Here is a 14,907-nt window from a genome sequence, read left to right as displayed (position 1 = left end):
ATATATATATATATATATATATATATATATATATATATATATATGCATATGCATCTACTTATAACAAAATATATAGAATTATTCTTCAGGAATGTTATATAAATGGGAAGAATTTTTGACAATCGACAATTGTCAACTTTTCATTGACGTGAGCGAAACCGATTTCGATCAGAAATTTTAAGCACTACGGACATTACACTTTGTAATTCTGTTGAATTTTCTCCGTCGAATCTTATCCCCGCGGCTCATTCGGTAACCCAACGATCGATACTCACGTGACAACGCGATCGCGGCCAGCAACGTGACGACTCCCGGCGTGATCATATTTCCGGTTTGCTTGCTTCTCTGCCGGACCGTCACGGGATGATCCTGGGTCGCACTGAGAGAGGAAGTTTCACTGATAGGCGAGACGGTGGAATTGGGTTATCTAATTTTTGGTGCCTCTTTGGAATGGCGTCGCCCTCGCGGAACTGCAGCTCTTCGGCTACTCGCCGGCCGGGTATACCCCGCGGATCCCCACTATGCTACGCAAATCCCACTTTCGCCGTTACTTTTCATCGACGGCACCCGCTGAGAATGAAGATCGAGTAACTCAGAGAGAAAGAGAGAAAGAGAGAGAGAGAAAGAGAGAGAAGCCCACTTATTCCTCTCTCGTTCTCTTTCTATCTTGGCACTCTCACCGTGACGTCCTTCGTCGCGTTTTTCCTTGAGGAGAAAAGTGCAAATCGCGGCACGATGACGATGTCCGGAGATGACATCAAGACGACACAAAAGAGGCAATGTTCCAATTAAACCGTCGTCATTCCGCTCGTCTCTCGAGTTTATCCCCCGGGAAACGGATGCAAGAAAGTAGGAATGAAAATTCATGGTACTTTGGCCAAAAACAACTCCTTGAGCGAATAGAAGCTTCGCAGTTCCGGGTGTCATGCATTCATATATTTGTTGAAATGAAAGATAATTAATCAAGATCATTATTCACGCGCAGCTAGGGAAATATTTATCACCTTTTCAAAAATACTCGCGGAATCAGCTGTATCTAGAAGAATCGAGAGTCTAGAAGAGTCGAGACGCGAAGAACTTACTTTAAAGAAAGTGTCACAGCCAACAATCATAGCAATTGTTCTGCTCCGTGTTCCCGTGTAACTACCGACTTCAAACTTCGAACAAGGAGCACTATATTACGCATCGCTAGCTGCGGTTTACCAGGAAACAGCAGCCTTTTCGTTAAGCTTTCTTCATTTGGTTACCGTTTAACATTCACCTTTACTCTCGCTTCGATCATTTTGAGAAGTAGATTCGTGCGACCTTATCATAAAAAAAAAGATATAATCAGTCATCAGACTCTCTGCTATAAAATGAAATATAAATAATGAGTCTAATTAAGAGCCAAACGCAATCCCGCAAGAAGTATTTTACAAGATGTGATAGTTGCAAGTGTGTTAGAAGAAATTTCTTAATCAGTAACTTGCGTAATTTCTCTGTAGTCTTCTTTACATACTCGCTTTCTCGTCATTATAAAAAATTACGCTGCAATAGAATAGAAGATAAAAGCGGAATTGTTCTCCCGCGTATACATTTAAACTACAGCTTAATTATTCAGCGAGTTGATACTGATCACAGTAATTGAATATATTAACCGCGTCAGAGATGAGGGTTAACGATCTCTCCGAATGCGATACATATCGCGGCTGCGATGTGGTTTGCCGTCAAGTCAGTAGGAAGTTTTTCCTCACGATGCACAGCGATGCTCCTTCAGCACGTTTCTGGAAATGTCTGTCGACATTTTTCCGTCTGGGAAAGTGAGGTTTTTAACGACTCCATGTGTATACGATCGAGTCATTGTCGCGAAAATATTATTCAAAGTCAATCCAAATTTAGCTCAGTGCCGTAATTGTTCCTCGAAATATCACTAAATAAAAAATTACATATTTTCACCCATCGAAATTTTTAGTGTACCATTTATATTTATTACTATTATATCTACGAAGCTTTAATCTTTCAGAGTTCCGACAATGCTTTCTTCGTGCTACTTACGTAAAATTATATTCACCTCACCAAAGCTTATTCACCTTAGCATATCTCGGTGCTTACGAAAGCATTACGTTAGAGACTACTGGATTTCGGAAACGTTTAATGCATGAAATGCATGGAACGTCGACCGATATCACACTTTCACTGCTCACAAGAATTTTAAACGCGATCTGCATTTACTGCGGAAACGTTCCGCGTATTTCTTATGTCACCGTGATCCACGTAAATAAGGCCATTGATACGATCGATCTCTCGATTCTACAAACGGTAAAGGATAATAAAGGGAAATACTTTAAATTTGGTAAAACGAGAGATTAGAAAGATTTATAAATATGCGAATTATATGTATGAAAGTACAAATGTATTGCTCGTAGAAAGTCCTTTTAAGCCAGAATTGCGACGAATTTTCGAGTAATTTTTTCCGGGATATGAAATTTCTTTCCCAAATTATCCAAGGCATCCAAGGCACATTATCTCTTGCTTTGTTTAGATAAATCGGAGCGGAAATTATATTCTTATTTTTTTCTCAATCGATTATTATCAAAGATAGGATTTTACATGCAAATACAATTTGAAGGGCCTATTTGTAGTAAAGGTAAATTTATTGTACAATGAGGCGATTTAAAAATAGGGAGAGAGAGAGAGAGAGAGAGAGAGAGAGTGTGCGTTAAAGACCTACAAAACTAATTTAATCTAATCTATGACTCGACCCTATGGTCGGTCTACTGCCTTTTCTTCTACTGGGTCCACCTGTAGGTTTGGGCTTCGGTGGTGGGTTCTCCAAAGCGTCGAGTTCTTTGTCAGTTAGTTGATCCTTGTACCAGTCTTTGCTGTAAGTAAATCATTTGCTACATTAGATATCAACATTGAAAATTATACGGAAAACAATCTTATTCGAGACTTTCTTAATTATCTTTATATCTTTGTCATTTTAGGAAAGATTGGTTTTCAAAGCAATGGTGACGTGAAGTGACAATTCGTAAATCTCTTCAGTATTCATTTAAAATGGTTCTCCAAAATGGGAAACACTATAGAATTTCATAAAATCATTCAGTCTTGTTAGTTGCAGAAGGAAACAGTTCATTCCGTCAATTAAGTTCAAACGTTGATCCTTCGCATGTTCGTGTCGATCGGCTAGGTATCAATTCTCATTTTTTAACAACTATATGAACATAATCTTAACACAATTTTTTTTAATTATTTGAATCGTTTTTTATGAAAAATAAAGATTTGATAAGTCATGAATATTTAAAAAATGATATTTCCTCTCGTTGTTCGTATAAGTAGAGCGAAATGTTGTCTGACAGCGCGACTATTTCCGTACCATTCGGGTATCTTCCTGGCCCAGTCGCACTTGCCGGTGCGTTCGTCGAAAGCTTGGCCGAGCTTGCATCCGCTTCGCCTGGGTATCTCGCCATTGACGCACACGTAGAAGTATTGACAGTCTTCGCTGTCAGGATAGCGCGGGTGCGTGGCTGCCACGGAATCGTCGACCTTAGGGCACGTGAAGTTGAAGAGCTCGCGGGAACCGCAACCCTTCTTTTGTGCCTCGTCCGGCCAGTTGCATATACCGGTCTTTTCGGAGAATACCAACCCGTCCGGGCAGGTAATCATGTTGTACTTGCCCTCCACGCAATAATAAAAGGTGTTGCAGTTTCTCGTGTCCTCATGGGCGAAATAGCCATGCATGCGGGGACAATGCGGCGACGGTTGAGGTTTCTCTGTGTGGAGAACCGATTTGTGAGTGATAATTGAGTACCATATATATATATATATATATATGTATAAAAAATTGTTATATAAAATACTATATAAAATATGGTATATATATATATATATATATATATATATATATATATATATATATATATAAAACAATACAATTTTTTATATTTTCTTATTTTCGATATAGTGATATAAAATACATTCAAATAGAAACTATTTCTATTCGATCTCTCTTTCTCTCTCTCACACACATATACACACACTCACATTGATACACTCACTCACTCACTCACTCACTCACTCACTCACTCACTCACTCACTCACTCACTCACTCACTCACTCACTCACTCACTCACTCACTCATTCATTCATTCATTCATCCATTCATTAATTCATTTATTCACTCACTAACTCACTTTCTCTCTCTTCCTCACTCAATGCAAACTGATTCCAGGAAAGGACATAAAATTGCATGCTTACGTAGTTTGGGCCTCTTGCTACAATCGATTCCAAACGGCAGATCGCACTTTTCGTGTTGGGGGCTGAAATCGTTGAAAACGAGACCGTCCGGGCACAGTTTTTCGGTGATCTTGCTATCACGGCAGTCGTAATATTTGTCGCATTGCTCCGCGTCCGGGAAGTAGCCGTTAGGTTCCGGACATTGATCCAGTAGCTCGTCGTCGTCTTCGTACTCTTCCTCTGCTGTTTGTTTCGGTGTTGTTGCCGAAGCGGCCTTACGACGACTTTGTTCGGCAGCCTCTTGTTTTCTTGTCAGGGCGGCGACGATGCCTATGACAAAAAGTTGACTTTGTTAATTGAGAGCGATTACACTGTAGAAAATGCAATGAGACGCGGTCAGACAAATAACGAAATAGCACGAGACGTACAGTAAAATAAGTATTGGAAATTTTTCATTTTTTAGAAATGTGTGCAAGAATTTTCATAATTATTATCTGATTAATTTTGTCGTTTCAGTCGACAAATGATTGAACACATCGAGATTAATAAAACTTATGCAGAATTTCAATTCTCTTCTCGTTCCTTTTAAAGATTTCACGAAACCAGATCTCAGAACTTCACACCTGGATCGCCTTCGGAATCAACGACCGTTTCGTATCGCGGGCTATTGAGAGAGAAGGCGGGAAACAAAGAGAAATTAAAAATAAAAGGAGAGAAGAAAAAACGAGAGAATGGTGAATGTTAAGGCGGAGGGTCGACTGGTCTCGCGCGGCGTGCGGAGTTTTCAAGGCAGCACGTCGTCTGCGTCCCTGAAGAAACGCCGGTCGACCTCGCGAGCGAGCGAAGAAAGCGAGAAAGTGGCTGGGCCCCCCATATGTATACCCGGTCGGCCAGAACTTAAATGTCGTTTAATCGGTTCGGCCTGGTAGCTTTCGAGTACACCGCAGATATTCACCGCAGTAGATTCAGACTCGGCCGATGTTCTTAAGCCAAGTAGTAACAGGCAATTTTGCACAGACGCGTCTGTCTTCGAGAACCTCATTCCCTTAATGATACATCTTTCTATTTCTTCAGACGCACAAGCGTTATAAAATATTAAAAAAAATAATTTTGTTCTGGCAATAGCTCTCAAATAATTTAAATAGAAATTAGCACTTTTCAAGTCTTTTTTAACATATTTTGATATTTATCGATATTTATTAAAATTATCGAATTTCTGAAGGTTTTATATTGCTCGCATTTCAATATATTTCATAAATGGACATGGAACATAATCAGATGTTGACTATTTGTACATATAGAAGATTGTACTTTGCTCGTTTCATTTAAAAATTTCGCACAGGTGCAAACAGACGAAGCTACTCTAGTAGCACAGTTCATTAGGACAATATTAGCTATAAATGCGGCTTCAACATGCTCAATATTAGTCCAATATTGCAAAGTTGATACTTTGCATTTTATAATCAATATAGAATCCCGAATATTAGCAATTTATTTGTTACCAATATCAGCTACATATTGGCGCAATGGACCGTCAATGTTAGCCAATATCGGTACAATTATGTTGTGCAATATATATCTATATTGGCAATTTATTTAAATTTTATTTATAACTAATATTGACTCTGTATATACTAGTTATATTGGTCCAATGTATGCCTAATGTTACCAATATTTAGCCAATATAACGTTAATGAATCGTGCTACTAGAGTGGTAGTTTCTTGTGCAGAATGACCCACATATGGCAAAGAACATTACTCTCTCAGCATCGAGACATTTCTTATTCAATGAGTTAAGATTTCTATGTAATCGGTTTGTTTGCATTGCGCAGTTATCTCGCGTTTCTATCATAACATTTGGATGCGACGTACCAGCGATCAAGAACATGGCGTAAAATCGCCTGAAAGTGCTATTCGCGTATCTCGCATAGTCACGACTATGACTACGTTGAGCATGGATAAATTAATGACGAGAGCTCACCGAGACAAATTAGGAGACAGAACACCTCCGTCTTCATCCTGGCGAAGAACGGACGGTCCTAATCGAAAGAGAGAGGGAGAAAAAGACCCAGTGACGTCACTTCGTGATGATCCCCAGTCGTGGTAACGTGGTGGAATTGATGACTAGAGACTACTGGGCCCCGTCGAACGATCGCCGGGGTCTTATATGCGGCCCCCACTTTATCGGCCGCACGAGATTACAACACTCGGTGACCACGTAGGGTCTAAGGGGAACCGTTGATCTTCTACGCACGCAAACGTACAATAGCTCTTACCGGTATGTTGACTTCCCGATGCACCGTGTGCAGTAGTTTTCACCTAGTCTGAAATCGAATTGAACGGAACTCTCTGTGCGTTAGGTGCAAAATATATAAAATGTATTTGCGCGTGTGTGTATACATATCGCATATCAATACATTTTATGTATTATTTTTGTTAGCTTGCAAGGAGTAGAAATTATCCAAAGTTGAAATCAAGAACTCGAGGAATTTTCTATATTAAATCGCGCTTAACAATCCGGGCTTGAAATGAAACATTTGCGAGATGCAAAGCTATTGGAGAATGCGACATGAGAGCGACGTGGTTCGCAACCGCGGAAAACAACATTTCCTGGCAACCTTCTGGCATCGATTTACCTGAAGGTTATTTTTAGGACACTAAAGTCCATCGCGCGTCGAAGAAACGACGCGAAATTCCAGTTTTGTCCGTCGGTGCATCCAGTTTTTCGTTTTTTACGTATCGTCGTATTCCCATATAGTCGCATGGGGATTTTGAATGTGAATGATAATGATGATGGCGGTAATTCACCTATGGAAAGGTGAAGAACTGTTCTCAGCGTGATATCGAGTAGTCACGACTGTGGAAAACGGAGAGCCGCGAAAGGTCGTTTCTTTGCGAAACTATTTTCGCCGAGAGTAGTGCGCAATTGCCTGACGTATCTTTCATCCTTCGAGAAAGCACAAGTCGATCTTGCTCTACTTCGCATCTTCGTTTATCAGAGGAAACTCTTCTCGCGACATTTTCCCCTCAACAATATCTCAATGATAATTAATAATAATAATTAATAATCATGGAATAAAAGAATAAAAATATTTAAAGAATTAAAAATATTTAAAAAATAACTAAATAAAAATAATTAAAAACAATTAAATAGAGTAATTCTCTCATGATAATGATTTCACATTGTTTTCCTCTGAGCTTCTCACCCTTTCATTTAATATATCTGTTTTGTGTATTACTTTTATTCTCACTTAATACGAAGTCTCTCTGTCCCACCAGCCACCTGAATTTCGCCTGATCCACCATTTCCTGAACTCTTCGTAGATCAGAATAAGAATAGCGTACGGCACTCCGGGCAGCCACCATTCCGGTTTCAGAGGATACATCTTGAGGACGCGATCCATGTAAGGAGCATAAGATACTAGGCAAGCTAGACCGATCTCAAGCAGCAGACCCAGGTTTAAGATCCAATTGCCCATGCCTTGGCGCAGCAGCGAATTTCGGCGGGTCTTGCAGATCATCGCGTTTGCTAACTGGGCAATGACGATGCTGATGAAGAAGGCGGTGTGGCAGGTGTACTCGAGGATCTTGCGCTGCTCATACGTCCACTCCTGACCGAAACTATCCTCCAGATCATTTATCGTCGCACTGTCCCACTCCGACCGCAGACTTAGCAATCGTCTCGGCAGGAAGCCGTGTTCCGCCATCACTACGAAGTACGCGAAAAAACCAGCGCAGGCCTCGATTACACCGATCTGTCCATACGCCATGAAAATCAATCGTCGGCTGACCAGGTGGTCGCTTTGAGGTATCCTGGGCTTCCTGTGGAAAATCGACACAGACTGGGTAACTTAACTTCGTACTTTTTTTCGAATTCTATTCGTATATATTTATCTCTCACATCATTGAATGTTACTTTACTTTAATCAAGAGAAGATTTAAGGACTAATAAGAACCATATGTGTAGCAGCGTAATCAGATAAGTAAAAAACTTGAAACTGTGATTTACATAGCTAATAAGTATAAGAATATATTAGTCAAAATATCCAGTTTAAATAATTGCATAATTTTAATATTCTGACTAATAAATTATCATATTTATTGACTATGTAAGTCACAGTTCTAAATTTGTTACTTGTTTGATTACGCTATTACAGATGTGTATAAGTTCATATTGGTCCTAAAATCTTCTCTTGATTGTATATCATTAGAGTTTTTTATTTTAATTTTCATTTAATTTTAATTTTAATTCTGTTCCTTTTTTTAGTAATTGGTTGTACTTGAGGAAGTGGGGGAAAGTCTCTGAGAGAGATATCCAAAAAATAAAAAAAAATTTATTCGGTGGATAATAATATATATTTACTTTAATTTAAATTTTCTATTTAAATGAAATAAATAATTGATATAAAAAGTAATATATAAAGGTTTTAAAGAAAAGTAAATTTTCTTATTTGAAAAATATTTCATATATATATATTTTCTTTTATTTATTCAAATTATTACACATATATATTTACTCAAGTTTAAATTTTTCTATTTAATTGGAATAAATAATTAATTCCATGAAAAGCTAAAGTTTTAAGAAAAAGAAATTTTTTATTTGAAAACATATTTCATATATATATAAATGGATATATTATAGTATACCCACTGAGTAAAAACCTTCCATTTCGTCGATTTCTATTTTTTCCATTTCTTCCGTTTTCTCTCTCAATAAGGATACGATGATATATATAGGGATTATATGACATCTGGCGTATTCGTTACCTTAACATAACGTCCGACTCGGGCTTCTCGTAAGCTAACGAGACAGCTGGCCACATGTCTGTTCCTAGATCGATGCAAAGAACGCAAATCACGCCGACCGGGAGCGGGATTCCCAGCGCGACGAATGCCAAGAAAGGCGTGATCTCCGGCACGTTGCTGGTCAAGATGTACGCGATGCTCGACTTGAGATTGTCGAAGATCCGCCGGCCCTCTTCGATGCCCGTCACTATCGACGCGAAATTGTCGTCGAGTAGTATTATGTCTGCCACTTGCTTGCTCACGTCTGACCCTAACGATCGCAAATAACCGGATGATAATGAAACGACCGTTGTTTGTTCAAAGAACTCACAGCCTCGCGGTTCTCTTCGCAAGACATTTCGTTCATATCACCGTCCGACCTGTGACGCCCATAGCGATGCCAATGTCAGCTTTCTTCAGGGCCGGCGAGTCGTTTACGCCGTCGCCGGTGACTGCAGTGATGAGGTGCAGCCGTTGACAGCTCTCGACGATCTGCAGCTTCTGCACCGGCGACGTCCTGGCGAACACTATCTCCTGATATTGCCTGATCAGCCTGTCCAACTGCTCAGGTGACAGATCCCGCAGCTGACCGCCAGTTACCACAATGTGGTGTCTCCTGACGTCATCAGGACCATTGTGATCATCGTCGGTGATGATGCCAACGTATTTGGCGATCGCTCTGGCGGTGTCTGGGTGATCGCCGGTCACCATAACGACCTTGATGCCGGCGCAGCGACATTTATACACCGCGTCCGGCACCGTCGGTCGCGGCGGGTCCATCATAGCGATCAGACCGATCTGTCGGTGAGGAAAGTTGAGCTAATTAAGAAGTTATTGATAGTTATTGAGAAAGATTCGAATCGACAATACTGGCGTACCAGTCTCAAATCTTGGAGAGGGAAATTTGGAGGGTCTGTCTCGAAGCGGTAGCCTACGGGGTAAACCGAGGTCGAGAGTTCCAAGTCGGCGAAGCCGAGGACGCGTTCTCCGTTGTTCGCCAGGATATGACAAGACTCAGTGTATGCTGTCTTGATTTCTTCCTTCAGTCTCTCGGTACGGTTGCCGAAAGCTACGGTCGAGCAACGCTCGAGGACTCTCTCGGGAGCACCCTTGAAGCACACGAGGTGCCTGTCTTGAAACAGGTGCACGTTCGCTTGGAATTTGTCTGTCGAGTTGAAAGGAATCTCGAGCACCTACAGATCCATTTTAGATTGAGATTTACAAAATAAGATCTGTGAAATTGATCCGCCAGAAAGATGAGCCACGATTGGTCGATGCTGAATTTGCATTCCCTGACAATCGGAGGACTCGACTCAGCTCAGTTACCTTGACGTAATCTTTTCTGAAGAAATCGGCTCCTCCCTTCATGAGGATCTCCATGCATCTCAGTAGGGCAGTATCCGACGCGTCTCCCAATATCTCCCTTTTGTTTAACGGTAGCGCGGGTTTGCCTTCTGGTACCGGTACCCATTTGGCACGATTGCAGAGACTCGCTACTCTGGCCAGGTTCTCGAAGCCCCGACTGTTGACGTACTTCCTCCACGTGTCCGAGGCCATTATTTCGCGCAGCTGGCCGTCGTACCACATGTGTCGCACCTGCAATTCGCGCGATTGACGAGAGAAACTCGATCGAACGTCCGTAGCGAGGACCGAGAAGCAAACGTTACTGAAGCTAGAGATGTCATGAGAGAAATGCCATTGCATGAAAGATAGCACGGTACTATCGATCTTCACTCGTTGCATAGATAATGACGAATAAAGGTAAAAGTACTAATCTGGACCAAAGTCTGGACATTAATAACATTGGTATTTAACTTTGGACATTCTAATTGTTTTTATCTTTTTAAATATGAATATTTGAATTTTCAATATAGAGTATATATGTGTGTGTGTGTGTGTGTGTGTGTGTGTGATATTTCATATTTCAGAAACTTTCAACATAGAATATATGTATATATATTCAAAATTGTATGTGTATACACATACATACACATACATAATATGTTATATATATATATATATATATATATATATATATATATATATATATATATATATTATGTTGAAAGTTTCTGAAATAAGAAAACTTAAATATGTGTATTAAAAAAAAAGCAGAACAATAAAAATGCCCAGAGTTAGGTATTAATGTTATTAGTGTCCAGGTATTAATATTTATTTAACCAAATTATCCTAAAATTTTCGAAAATCTATCGTGGCTAAAGTGCAAGAGGAGAAGTACTAGCTGCAAGATGCAAGACCAGTCATACGGTCATTTTATTCTGCGTGAGAGTGCCGGTTTTATCGCTGCAGATAACAGCGGTACATCCGAGTGTCTCGATAGCCTCGAGATTCTTCACCAGACAGTTCTTGCTGGCCATCCTCTTGGCGGTCAGGGTCAGGCTGACCGTCACCGTGGCGACGATGCCTTCCGGCACATTCGCTACGATAATACCGATAAGCAACACGACTGAGTCGATCCAGTTGTAATCCATCGCGATGGACATTACGAAGAAGAGAACGCCTAAGAAAATCGCCCAGCACGAGATCAGCTTCATGAAATGATGGATCTCACGCGAAAGTGGCGTAGGTCGTGGCGAGAGTTTCGAAGTCAGCCTGACCACTCTGCCCATCACTGTATCGTCGCCGCGAGCCACCACGACGCCCTTCCCAGTGCCTGTTTTACGAAAATCCTGTGTGATTCGGTGAAGAATTTAATTTGCGATTTTATACTACTAAATTTTATTTTACTATTATTATTTTAGTATTATTATTATTATTATTTTGATTTTATACTACTAAAAAAGATATTTAAAAATTGTGATATATAAAGTTTATTCACAGAAATAAACTTTATAGTTCACAAATGAATTTTAAACAAGTATCTCTTTCCTTATTGCAAATATGCGCGCGTGCTTCACATGCAAAACATTCAAAGAGATTTTATCTTACTGAATTATGCACGGAGAAAAAGGTTTAGTCGTGTGCAAATATAAAGTTTGCAATGAATGAACCAACGCGTTTTGATTGAACTGGATTTCTGGTTTTTGAAACCACAAACTTAGGTCATAAGAATCACAAAAATGCTATGCCTTTCGACCAAAACGCACGTTAGTTCGTTCATTAAAACCACAAACTTCACGTTAATACAACTTAATTCTTTTTCTCAGTGTGTGTTTTAATATGAAATTTTTGTTTTTTTAAAATGGAATATTTTCAGTGCACCTTCGACGATGTTTGTAGAGAAGAATATCATATTCTTTGCTTCGATAACACTCCCTGCTTGCGGAATACTAGCCATTCGTATCAACGGTATCGATTCGCCCGTGAGTGACGCATTGTCTACTTTCAAGCCTTTAATTAAGGAGATATAAAACTGTGTCACTCAGAAAATGTCGTCGTGTGCTTTTAAGCAATTAAGATACACGAGATATCCTTTTAGCATTTATATTATCATCCTCAAGTGCTTCTTTAAATAAAAAAAAATTTTTCTATAAATGATACATCGAATATCCATTTTCTCTTTTCTGACTTCTATCTTTTCTTTCAGGATGATTTTTTCGTGAACTTTCTTCTGTTAGAAGATCGAACGAGGCGAAAAATCGACGCGGTTCTTTGGAGAGAAAGGCTCGTATTCTCGGAGGAAAACAAGAAGCTAGCGCGCGACGAGATGGTATCATGGCACGCCTCACCTTGACATTCCAGGACTCTAATGTCAGCAGACACTTGGTCGCCAGTTTCCAGCAGGACGATATCCCCTACGACCAGTTCGGTCGCCAGCACCTCCTTTCTCTCGCCGTCCCTCAGGACCTTGGCTTTCTGTGGTAACATCCACTGGAAGGATTCCATGATGCGCGAACTCTTGGAGTCCTGGTAGTAGCTGAACATACCTGTGACCATGATCAAGACAATCAGAACTAGCCCGAGCCAGAGATGGTCCTCGGACGCCTCGCCGTAGATTTCTTGTTCCAGGAAGTAATTGCCAAAGCACAAAGCAGCGCCTACCTAAAGATCACAGTATGTTCATTATTATTCTTTTTACTTTTTCTGAATTATAAAATATATATTAAAAACTGTACTTTACAAGATTCTTTGATTTTGTTTTAAAATATATTTTGTTGTAAAATATATTTTTTCTCTTTCGCGTTCGAAACTTGCAAGGACTCGATCTTTCGCGAATTGCTACCCATATCAGTAAAGAGGTTCCATTGCAACAATGATGCAGGATTTTCAGAATCTCCAAGGTTTTCCTCGGCGGAGTTAATGCGTTCGGTCCTTGTTCTCGTAGCCGATCTCTTGCGACTATTGTCGGCAAACCTTGCTCGGGATCTACCTGTAGATCTTGCAGTAGATCCTTCGCGGGTTTAATGTGCACGTCCGTGTCGATATCTCGACGAAGGACGTCCAGATCGCGGTTGGGTTCCTGCGGTCTTCGGAAGAATCGCCGCATTTCTCAACCGACAAGTGGAGTCCCGCGATATAAGCGCAAAAAGTATACTTAAAAATCAATATACGAAAAAATTAGCTTGTCAAAATTAAAATATGCATCTTAAAAAATAACGTCACAAAGCTGCGTTACAGGCGCATGAAGTTAAATCTGCTTTTCGCTGTTATTTTCGCTATTATTTTATCGATTACAATGTACTGAAGTAGGGAAAGGGAAAAAAATATTTTGCATACTTCCCTCTTTTTTTATTAAAAATTTTTACATCAAAATCGCTGAGATATATATATCACAGAGATCCGAGAACCTTTGGATATTAAATTCTTTCTTCATAGGAATAAAGGAGGGCAGAGCAAACGCGCGCCATCTCTTTTTTTTACGAGCGTCCTCACGTGTCGTTCGACAGCAACGGCGTTGCCTGCTTTACCGGTAGCGCAGCGCAGGTGCGCAATCTACGCTTGGGCCAACCAAACTGGCCACCAGCCTGATTTAGTGGCCAGAGCTAGGCGCATTTTCCAGACGCCATCTAACAAAGTGCGCCTTTACTACGTCCGTTAGGCGCATTTTCGCGGTGGTAACGATAAAATGCAGGGTTGTGCGCTACGCGTAAACTACGATAGTTTACGTCTACGTGTAGACAAAGTAAACTATGTATAATATGCCATCTGTGTAGACAATGAGTAATCTATTGGCTGCTGCCCACAGGACGCGGTAATGCTTGCCGCGGGACGGAAGTCGTGTGGCAACCAATCAATATGCTGCTTTCCTTCTACGTTCTTACGGAAAAACGACATATTGATTGACTATTGCGCAAACTTCCGCCATACAGCAAACAATTTCGTGTCCTATAGGCAGGAGCTACATGACTCCTGATGCAATTTATTATCTTTTATAAACATTATATTTATGATTAATACACATTAACTCACATCAAGGAGGGTCTAAAACCTTGCTTTAAAAGCAAATTGACCAACCACAGTCGATTATTTCAAGAATAATCGACTGTGGTTGGTCAATTTGTTTATGGCTTACAGTTTAAAGCAAGGTTGTAAACTCTCCTTTAAATATATGTGAGTGTGGTAACTGTTTTATAATTTAATTCTTTTATATTGTACTAATTAACAATAAAATTTACTATAGTTAAGTCGTTTATATTGTCTACATTGTCTACATGTAAATAATTGTCTACATGGGAAAAAGACCGTATAAACATTAAGTAGACTACGTGTAAACAATCCATGTAGACGTAATCTTGAAATCTACGGCACAATCCTGATAAAATGCGCCTGGGTCATACCCGTTGTACTTCAATGATAGTAAGATAGTAATGATAGAAAAAGACAGACATCCAATCGCTCTGGGCAGCGATTATGTAATGGATCCTGCACACAGGACACGGTAATGCTTACCGCGCGACTGCTCTAAACCACTGAGCTACCTGACGCTCCACGCTCACGACACTCCT

The 14,907-nt window shown here is 40.2% G+C and overlaps 3 protein-coding genes across 3 annotated transcripts in view; all 3 read right to left on the bottom strand.

Annotated features, from left to right (window-relative positions):
- Nucleotides 1-491, bottom strand: part of LOC116847208 (protein obstructor-E-like) — a 3,710-nt gene extending 3,219 nt beyond the window's left edge. The window contains exon 1 of the mRNA XM_032821954.1: nt 276-491. Within this exon, the coding sequence (XP_032677845.1) occupies nt 276-324 (49 nt within the window). The 5' untranslated portion in view covers nt 325-491. The remainder of the gene's footprint in view (nt 1-275) is intronic.
- A 2,121-nt stretch (nt 492-2,612) lies between these two features.
- Nucleotides 2,613-6,361, bottom strand: LOC116847194 (protein obstructor-E-like). The gene is made up of 4 exons (XM_032821932.1): nt 6,198-6,361; nt 4,238-4,546; nt 3,356-3,752; nt 2,613-2,861 (listed from the first exon to the last, which is right to left on the bottom strand). The coding sequence occupies exons 1-4, from the start codon at nt 6,232-6,234 to the stop codon at nt 2,720-2,722; spliced, it is 885 nt and encodes a 294-aa protein (XP_032677823.1). The 5' UTR covers nt 6,235-6,361; the 3' UTR covers nt 2,613-2,719.
- Nucleotides 6,362-6,521: 160 nt separating this feature from the next.
- On the bottom strand, nt 6,522-13,451 carry LOC116847198 (sodium/potassium-transporting ATPase subunit alpha-like). Its single transcript, XM_032821943.1, has 9 exons — nt 13,083-13,451; nt 12,691-13,003; nt 12,224-12,352; nt 11,269-11,675; nt 10,328-10,597; nt 9,880-10,194; nt 9,382-9,799; nt 8,984-9,272; nt 6,522-8,038 (listed from the first exon to the last, which is right to left on the bottom strand). Exons 1-9 carry the CDS (start codon nt 13,446-13,448, stop codon nt 7,468-7,470), a joined length of 3,078 nt encoding a protein of 1,025 aa, XP_032677834.1. The 5' UTR covers nt 13,449-13,451; the 3' UTR covers nt 6,522-7,467.
- Nucleotides 13,452-14,907: the final 1,456 nt, after the last annotated feature.

Source organism: Odontomachus brunneus, unplaced genomic scaffold, assembly GCF_010583005.1.
Source record: "Odontomachus brunneus isolate Ranch 3 - 2012 unplaced genomic scaffold, Obru_v1 Obru_scaffold_075, whole genome shotgun sequence".
Classification (NCBI taxonomy): domain Eukaryota; kingdom Metazoa; phylum Arthropoda; class Insecta; order Hymenoptera; family Formicidae; genus Odontomachus; species Odontomachus brunneus.
The sequence above is the reverse complement of the archived record's forward strand: the minus strand, read 5'-3'. Positions and strand labels throughout refer to the sequence as shown.

Excerpts from the sequence above, each read along its gene's own strand:
- LOC116847194 (XM_032821932.1), bottom strand. The coding sequence starts at position 6,234 with ATGAAGACGGAGGTGTTCTGTCTCCTAATTTGTCTCG. Across the intron at positions 4,547-6,197 it reads CTGTCTCCTAATTTGTCTCG|GCATCGTCGCCGCCCTGACA; the intron begins GTGAGCTCTCGT and ends TTTTTGTCATAG. Across the intron at positions 3,753-4,237 it reads TAGCAAGAGGCCCAAACTAC|AGAAACCTCAACCGTCGCCG; the intron begins GTAAGCATGCAA and ends TTCTCCACACAG.
- LOC116847198 (XM_032821943.1), bottom strand. The coding sequence starts at position 13,448 with ATGCGGCGATTCTTCCGAAGACCGCAGGAACCCAACCGCGATCTGGAC. Across the intron at positions 12,353-12,690 it reads TAGAGTCCTGGAATGTCAAG|GCTTGAAAGTAGACAATGCG; the intron begins GTGAGGCGTGCC and ends CCTTAATTAAAG. Across the intron at positions 8,039-8,983 it reads GAGTCGGACGTTATGTTAAG|GAAGCCCAGGATACCTCAAA; the intron begins GTAACGAATACG and ends GATTTTCCACAG.